The sequence below is a fragment of the Macrosteles quadrilineatus genome, unplaced genomic scaffold (genome assembly GCF_028750875.1).
Source record: "Macrosteles quadrilineatus isolate MER2022 unplaced genomic scaffold, UCM_ALF_1.0 Scaffold_7__1_contigs__length_78375512, whole genome shotgun sequence".
In the NCBI taxonomy this organism is placed as follows: Eukaryota; Metazoa; Arthropoda; class Insecta; order Hemiptera; family Cicadellidae; genus Macrosteles; species Macrosteles quadrilineatus.
Window position 1 is genome coordinate 62,681,745 of NW_026542600.1, and position 9,637 is coordinate 62,691,381.

At 34.7% G+C, this 9,637-nt stretch overlaps 1 protein-coding gene across 2 annotated transcripts in view; it reads right to left on the bottom strand.

Annotated features, from left to right (window-relative positions):
- Positions 1–7,574, bottom strand: part of LOC128998550 (serine/threonine-protein kinase BRSK2) — a 41,551-nt gene extending 33,977 nt beyond the window's left edge. For both annotated transcript variants that reach the window (XM_054424736.1, XM_054424737.1), the window contains exon 1: positions 7,371–7,574. In XM_054424736.1, the coding sequence (XP_054280711.1) occupies positions 7,371–7,461 (91 nt within the window). In that variant the 5' untranslated portion in view covers positions 7,462–7,574. The remainder of the gene's footprint in view (positions 1–7,370) is intronic.
- Between the last annotated feature and the right edge of the window lie 2,063 nt (positions 7,575–9,637).

Genomic DNA, 9,637 nt, shown 5'->3' on the forward strand with positions numbered 1-9,637 from the left:
TCAGTAAGATAGTGATTCGTAAAATGTTCTGCAAGGGGTTCATTTTCTGTGTTTACATAAATATGCCCCTGCGATGAAGACAAAATGTTACACTATTGTGTGTTAATTAGAATCGAGTACTAAACGATTTGTTGAGTCAGCTATTGACATCTATATAACAGATCAAGACCGAACTAGAAGAAAGTGTTGGTGTAAATAATTATATTAGTGTGATGTATAAATACTTTTTCTTTTCTTAGGTAAAGTTTATTGTACATGCCTAACTTTAAACTGGTAATTTACTTGGCACATTCAAAAGACCAGATGAAATCTCTCTAAGTAAGTCCTGTAGTTTCCGACGTTGTCAGTTAGACCAGAATACGTTATCACCTCGAACATACTCCAATTATCACTCATTATAACATTAGTAAGAAATCGTGACGGAGGAAAGTACATTTGTTTAACCATTAAACAGCAACTCTGATACGTTTACATGGGTTAAGTAATAAAGGGCTTTGGATTTATATTGACCCAATATTACAATTCTGTGGTCGGGCAGAGGTCTAAGTACACATTTCCTCTACCCAGACCGACGATTTAACTGTTTAATTTACAAGGGATGTTCCAATTAATTTAACTTTAATCATATTTTAATTAAAGACTCATAATGCATTAGTTACAAAAATGGCAAAAAGATACCCTGAATATATTACTGTACAGTGAAAATTTCACAGTACTGTTTTTACTCTAAGCTATTGTAATTGTTTTGAAAAATTATAAAATTAAAAACATAAATAAATACTCATTATTTTAAAAACCTCATGTTCATATCTAGGAATGAATGTTGCTGAAGTTTTAAAAGTAAGTTAAGGTATACATTGGTTTGAATGGTAAATTTGCCCAACAAGTCAAACGAGTCAAAGTATGTGTGTGCGTCCGATTTTGATGACATTTGGCAGGAACGTGCAGACACACTTGAATAATTTCGCGAAACAGTAAGACCGCCACAGGGTGTTACGTAAAAAATTGTGTTTTTCAAATGTTCCCCTTTGAAACATAAAACTGCCCAACTAAATCAACTAGAACTTAAAAACATATAATTTTGTACATTGAAACATTGTTTTAGGTACAAAGGTTACGGAGAAAATACAACTGTGCATCTACAATTCTAATGTAGTTCCCACTAATGGGAAAAAGTAAAAGGTTGTAGTTCGCTAGCTTATCGATGTATTTTGATCACATTTGGAAAATTGATTAACTCATACTTATACAATTTTACAAAAATACACTTTCCCTTCTCTGTAGCAACAAACCTAGGTACTCATATAATCTAATGTTATTTAAATACGGAATAAATCTGACAAGATTACGTAAATATTTTAGTAAAAATCCAATCATACTAATGGAAATCCACTTAGTCTGCAGGCTTGCTGCGGTAGGTGTATTTTAATTGTTTGTGCTGTAATTCATATTGAGCACTTGTAAGTAGTGTTTCATTCTGTTAGGAAATAAAAAGTTGATATTATTTAATGACAATATTGAATACTGACAGGACAAAATATAGCCTATAGGACTCAAACCAAAAAAGTATGGTATAAGTTTAGATTACCAAGCACATAACCTGTATAAACAACATACGTCGTATTGGTAGTTCACGATAAGAAGATACGCCTAAGCCTATACAGTGTAACTGACTAGACAGTAACTGTTACTGTTGTGTAATTATAAGTAACAGTTCGGCGAGGCTCCATGGTCTTTGAGACGTATAATATCCCCTCTTGTAGAGCGAGGGTCGCTCCCCACAAACACAAACTCTCCCTCACTCCTTAAAATCCCCTGAAACCCTTACCTGACTTTGGTCATGTTCATCACGTCTGCGATGTCAATACAATTACCGCATCAACAATCATCACTCCGAATAAAACAGAATGCTAGAAACACAATATTGAGCCTGATGACCGGTGGACAAGATAAGAGCAGATGTATAAAAAAGTGTTGGAAGACGTATTAGTTAAATTCTCATAGAAGGGTAGTAAAAAATTCACGTAAAATATACATAAAATATACGTAAAATGATAATCAAGACGAAATTAATACAGTATTTAATCAAACAGGTGTTGATTGACATCCGAGTCACGTGTTATATAAGTATATGTCAACCACTGCTAAAATTGTTGGAGTAGAAAATAGATTGAAACATAAATTTAAAAAATATATTTCTCAAATACATGTGCTCACACAGTGTCTTTATTATTATTTTAATATCCACAACTGAGCAACTGTATTTATAATTGCTGATCAAAAATTAATTTTTATTTAGAGTAAGCAATTGTTTTATACTGCCATTTCGTTTTGAAATTCTATATCCTTATACTAATTTTCGGCGAGTTTCTAGATGTTAACAGAGCATCATGTATTGTCACAGTTTCTGTTAGGCATGTGTCATTTACAGAAATTTGTAGTAATCCTCGAACTTAGCATAAATCGACTCATTGGACAAATCATTAATCATTAAATAATCAATTTATCTTCATCACAAGTTATTGGAGTGAGCAATATTTACTGCCATGAACAATGCATAGACGTTAATTCAAACCTTAAGTTTCTCTTGATTAGTGCAGTCTTGATGACTAAGTTACTGATTAATTCATATCAAGGAAATTCATCAGTGAATTATTTGCTCATCAAATGAGAAAAATGTAATATACAGATTTTAATAGGCCTTGACTTTTCAGGCTTTGCAATTAGCAATTAAAACTATATTCGACTTGGCTTTTGATAGTGCTAGTTTACATTTCATCGTACGATGAAATCATAAGCCTTAAGACGCGGGTTAATGCCCGGATACGGGTGACAGGTGGCAACTGAATATGTTCTCTTATTTTGTAAATTTCACAGTAGGCATTACCCTTTGGGGAAAATAACGAATGACATTCAATAGTTTCTAAATATACTGTTTTATTTGTTTTAAAAGTTGGTTGAACAACAAGAAAAAAAAGGTAAACATTAAATCACACTACAGCATATATCGAACAAGAACAAGCGATTTTATTCAGCTTAATTTAATTTATGACAAATCGTTTAGGGGCTATCTTAAAACCTATTGTTATATTCAAACCTTCAATGAGATCAAATATTTTGTTACTATTACATTAAAAGTATAGCATCTATAAGGGGTTACGCCTTTATACGCCATGTAGCATAACTATTGCAATGCAAACAAACACATATTATCTAGGTTTATATCAGTGCGTTGATTCTTACTATAAGCTTGCAACTTTTAGGGGACTGGTGTAACTAACTGGACCCAAAATATCTAGAATGGTGTTCTAAAATGGAAAAATCGTGTAGCAAAGAGTACATAAATTTCAAGTCCACCCCTCCAGTATTTAACCGGGGTTGGTGGTTCCAGACCAAAGACAGTGAGCGGTCATCTTTATTTGTGGACTAAATATTCCATCAATTGCTGAATGCAGTCCACATTGACGTTTAGGCTGAAGTCAATCTCTTTAGAGCCAGTGACACACGTGACAAAAGTTCCATTAATAGACTTCATTTTGATGACATTGACGTGTAGGACAAAAGGTGTCCAACCTTTATTTAAAACTATATCCTCTATTTATGACTGTATTTGAATGCTGCATTATGGCATTTCTAACACCGGTTGCACCATGAGTGTCGTCATTTGCCTCTCAGGTTTTTGTTAAGGAAAATCTATAATGAACAAGTGAACCTAATCCTAATTTATTTCCTAACTACACTAAAATCATATTCCACCATTATTGTATTCAAACATACAAGGCAAACTACAACAATTTACCTATTATTCGTAAGAATAAAATGGGAATTTTAAATTTACTAAATTATTGTGGTTATTTGGACTTTTCTCCATAACCATTAAGCGTACAACGCTTAAATACTACACTATTTGTTTTTACAAGTTCTACAAAATGACTTGGAAAGGATAAAATTTTTATTTTAAGAGGCAAAAATGGGAATCCCAATTTAAACCCCCCCCCCTTACCCATGTTCCATGGGCCGATCATGCCGGTCCGCGAACTCGTTTGAATACACGTTTGTACCAAATTTAATACAAATCTGATGATTGTTACTCAAGTTGCGTGCGTGTGTGAATTTGATCATATAGTGTTTTTGACCTCTGGAGACATCAAAATTAAAAAGGCAATCGGTTCCAGATCTAGGTCTTACCTACGGTAACAGCTTATTCCCTATATAGTAGATTTGCTGTCGCAACTGTATTTCTGGGAAAGTAAAGACAGAAAAAGAATAATAGGAAAGAATCCTCACTGCAAAAACGAAGTCCCGCGGGCTACAGTAGAGAATAATGTATTTGAATTTCCCCTTTCCGAGGTGAAACGAAATTCAGAACTTTGCTGTAGCTACAACATGTAGACTTACGATCTCCAAGTTGTCATGAAAATAATAGTTTAGTGCTAATTTTGGTGTCGAAAACGTCTCAGTATTCGGACTATCAAGTAACAAGATAAATTTTATAAGGTAATATTAATTCACATGGTAATTATGTATCTGTTAACATTTTACCAAACTTTGTATTTGTATTTAATTTCACCAAACTATTAAATTAAATTCAATAGGAGCGTGATATAATTATTCATAATTTCAATACTCCTTTGCACAGAAAACTTATTTTAAAATATATATATATTTTTTAATAAATCTGTATCACCGTTTCTGAATTCTCTAAAGGTTAACACCACGGTAAAATACAGTTAAAATAATTTTACGACGAGAGATGTGAGTTTGTTTATAAAACTTCCAAAAGTATCATATTTACATAATGTGTTAGTGCCAATGAGCTATCATCAACAATGTAGTAATGTTTATATAGGCCGTAATCGAATCGCTTTCGTGTATATTTAAAACACAATGTTATGACAGATTTCACCCAAAGGAATTCTTTAAATCGCAGGGTTTACATTTTGCTTATTTATTTGGCTCTCGGTATTTCCTAATCGCCTAACTTTTGATTCTCAACGACACAACCCAAAATACAAGTTTAACCTACTGTATATTGAACGTGTAACAATATTTTAAACAGTCCATGCTCAAAAACGTATGGGTTAATTTTTGGCCAGTGTTGTATTCAGTGAGATTTGTTAAGATTTTAGGTTGATTAGGGTACTTTAAAGCAAAACCAAACTCTAGTTGGTTATTATTATTTAAACTGACACTAAAAAACCGTGATAATAACCTTAGAATTTAATCTTACAATTCCACAGTTTTATTCATTAAATCTACACCCACACCTAACAAACTTCTGTAACAATATTATTTCCTTTTTTCAAAGTCAACTAAAAATGTATTCTTAAATAATTGTAACAAATACAAAATGTTGAAATTATTATGCTCAACAAAATTAAGAGTAACAAATATTATTTATTAATTAATCTAACAATAAATTAATTTTCATTTCTATCTAAAGCAAACAAATATTTCTATATCTATTAATATCGCCTTTTACAGTCCTTAATAGACTCGAGTCGATACCGATAAGTCTATTTCGTCAACAATTACTATTACACGGATATTTCCAACGTAATTGGGCGACGAGGAGCAATTCCTTGTAACAAACCAAAGTCGATGTGATCATGTCGGCAGTGGCAGTGGTGCGCATGTGCTCCCTCTAGCTATATCGTCACACAAAACAGACAACACAAGTAGCGTTATACTCCTAGCTGGCTCTAATTGCATCAAATATCACCCTTTCTGAAGAAATTGAGGAAAAACAATTAGAAAAATATCAGCGGGGTTGAAGCAAGTCAGTCACGTAATTTCAAAAGGTTTATTTCCATGTTTTACCCTGCGATTTTTATATTTCAGTTATTTAGAATTGTATAAAGAAATTGTGTAGGCGAATAGGTATTTTGTATAAAGCACAACACTCAGTTGTAATGTACCAATTGCCTGTCTCAATTTTATTTACACCAAGGGGATCCTGATATGGTTTTTATAGTAAGGCTTAATTTTTTAATTGTAAAAACTAACCATAAATCTTATGTGGTAAAAGTCTAATGGTCATATAATATTAATCAACTATTTGCTATTTGCATTAGTTACAACGTGTTAGCTGATAGGCTATCGGAGGCTAAAATAGTGCTTTTTATTCAGGACTTCTTTGGTGATTCTCGTAATGATAAAGGTTTGATGAGCAAGAGTAATTCGAATTAACTGTTCATGTATTCCTCAGTGATACAATGCTTATGAATGAATACATATCCGTGTTTATGATAAAACGGGAAATAATATTTACACGACCGTCATACTGTCACACATTCTCACTTAGAGAAGGGACCATGTACTAAGCTAATTAGATCCATTATTAGTTCAAATTTATGCTGACAAACAAACATGTGCAATTTGTGCCATTTTAAATCATTCAAATTGATTGATGTCTGGGAATTCAATGTGTGTAGGCTACTAGTAAATTTCAGCTTACTACGATTTATATTAACTCAAAGCACATGTTATATGTTCACGTGAACTCATTTGTTTAAGCAAAATAACAGTTTTGAGATCAAACCTCACTCAAAGTGACCCTGGGTAATCTCGTGTGGAGTTTATCCGGAAGATGATTATTTTAATGTAGTGATCAAGTCGCTAAGGACTCCACACTCCACAGGGAGTGGCAACAATAAACACCGCATTAGCGTGTCCCAAATATCATTCACCAAAGATACATAAAACTCCGTCAAAATAGCATGTGTTTTGGATCGCAAGATTGGGAAAAAATACATTTATGAGTGGCGAGTTTAAAAGAAATTTACATAACCGCATCGGAAGTTAAACAACAGCTGCATCGAAAATGGCTGAGCGACATGTTGATTAGATGGCGTAGGTTAGAGGGCCAATATGTACGACCGAGGGCTGTGAATGAGCCTTGGTACACGTGCCTAAACCAAAACCGATCGAATCGGCAACTCGGTACACCCACTCACACTAGAGCCACATTAATTATTTGTAATTATCCAAGTCCCCTGACACCGACCAAAAAACCCCTCGGCTGGCTCTTAGTCATAAACAACCATAACAGAATTATATGACTGCGGAATATCTGTGGATTTGTATTTACGTTGGTTACTACTACAGGTTAGTGTACCAAATATCACGACAAATTCAATAAAATAAAAGTGTAAACATCAAGTTTCATGGTAGAATCTTTAAGGAAAATAACATTTTAAATACACAGAATCTGTTCAAACAAATTGAGATTTGACAGATTGAAATATTCGGGGTTCGAGGAGAACTGACCGTGTAGTCTGTAGCTGTGTGTGAGTGTAAGGTAATATGTATTGTGGTCAGGTGTATAGTGTAGCAGCACACAGGGATGGAGATATCATTAGGGTAGTTACCCGTTTGTCCTTTGCCCAGAGTTTTGTCCAGACGGTAAGGGCCGACAAACTGTTGGTCGGTGCTGGGACCTGGTGGAGTGTCCTTCTGCATGGTGTCGATCACGATCCCATACACAGCCCATGGAACACCATGCACCACTTTATTCACGTTTCACACATCGCACTTCCACCTAGACTATGCCGATACGTCAATACCGACGCTCCGCCGACCGCCATGATCTCACGCCTGCGCCGGGGATGTGTCCGTCGCGGCGACGCTGCATCGTCCACCCCGCCCGCCACTACCACACGCGCACACACACACACACACTCCACCGACACTGCTTACCTGTTGTCACCTGTCTACAGCGGCACTTGGATTTTAAGTTTATTCGACTTGGGTTTCTTTCCTTGTTATCTTCTACGTAGACCAAAAAAGTACATAGATTAAAATCACAACAAACTTGAAGACCGAGTGAGTTGTTGATTGTCTTGTTGAAATTCTATCGAAACAGGTTCATAATAAGAATAAATTTACACTTAAACCCACGACTCGTGTAAATAGTATTGGCTTGATGAATACTAGATTTACTGCTTCGAGGGATTGAATAGTTGTTTTAATTAAGTTGTAGAAGCGTTGATTGAAATTTACAAAAATGTATGAACATCATTGTAAAGCAATACAAAGAAATTAATTGACTCTCCTTAAGGAAAATGTAGGAGGAATACTGAGTTTCACTATTCTGATTTTGGCGTAACAAATCCATGAGCAAGAAATCTACAAAACTGAAAGACAAGAGAAAATTTCCTTCATTTAACACTATTTTATGACCATCAGACGTAACAAAAAATTAAGATACAATTAAGTATAATTGCAACAAAATATTTAAAATTGGTAAAATTCTCCAGGTTTTCGAAATCAAAAGTCGACTTAACCCCCTATGGATAAACACTGATATCCAATTCCGAACACAGCCCGTTTGATGGGCAAAAAATAATCAGCCTTTGTTGATCTCCAAGCCTTTTCCTCCTTTTGAACTAGAATTGGAAAATTTAGTAATGCTTTATCAACTGAATCAGTCGGCTTTAAAAAAAAATTTTCCCATAATTCCATAAACATGCTAGACCAAAAAAGAGAAAATTAGTTATTCTGTTATTAACAACATTCTGGAAACCAATGAAACGCCCGATCTTTTTTATCATTGCAATTTTTCACCTGGAAAGGAACTGCATCCAAATAAAAACTAACACGTGCTCCATTGCCTCCTGAGAGTTTGTTATAAGCTGTTTGTTAGACAGATTAATCTACGCTAGAATTCTTACTATTCCAGATTCCTTCATACCTGTATGAAGGAGTTAACTTCGTAAACTTCTCGATAAGTTTATGATCTACTTCAGCACCCGTTCCTGATCCAATAATAACATTCGTGCTTTCGAACAGACTGATAGAAATACATTTGGGAGGGAGGCATAGATAGTAGTTTTGAGAAGTCCAAAGATGGTTTTTCTCAGGTGTCGGTGATCGCTCCACTGACGTTCAACGTGTATTCAGTCGACATTCCCGTTATACCTTGTTGCCCATGAAACCCTCTATCGTCTGAATGGTGACCAAGGATTACATGGGCGACAAGGTATTTAACCTCTTGTTAGTATAATTGTCAAACGACCGACGATCTTTCGACCATCTACATCTTAGAACCTGGAAGTATCTCAGAATCGTTCTAATTAATCTAAAATTACAATGTCTTCTTTCTGATTGATTAAATGTTTGAATTTTTGGCTTGCCAGTTTTAGACTCTAGAGCGTATTCTAAAATTCACACCTAAACTACAATGGCGATCCTGTATCTTGGAGTCTCATTTATATTGATTCCTCGTTTAATCCCCCTTTACTAAACACTGCAGCTTAGGTACAAACCAGGGCCAAGATTGTACATCATGGGCTGGAGATGGGTCTACAGGGAAAGAAAGTTCACTTATTTTTGCGTACTATGTTATATTCTGCCTCTGCATACAGCTCTGAGCTCTCAACCTGTTTGGGCGCATAGAGTTTATGATCAAGAAATAGACATGCATGTATGCATGATCTACCCTTAGTTTTCGGATCTTTGCAGTATTTTATCCATCTGAAATACTTTAATGCATTTAAAATTACCAAAACGGTACAAGGAAACTTGCCATACAAATATGAATGTACAATTACTGTAAGATAAAGTATTGTGGACAGTTATGTTAATCTGCTTGAGTAAAATCATCTTGAAATCTGGCTAGTAATGGTAAAAAACATAC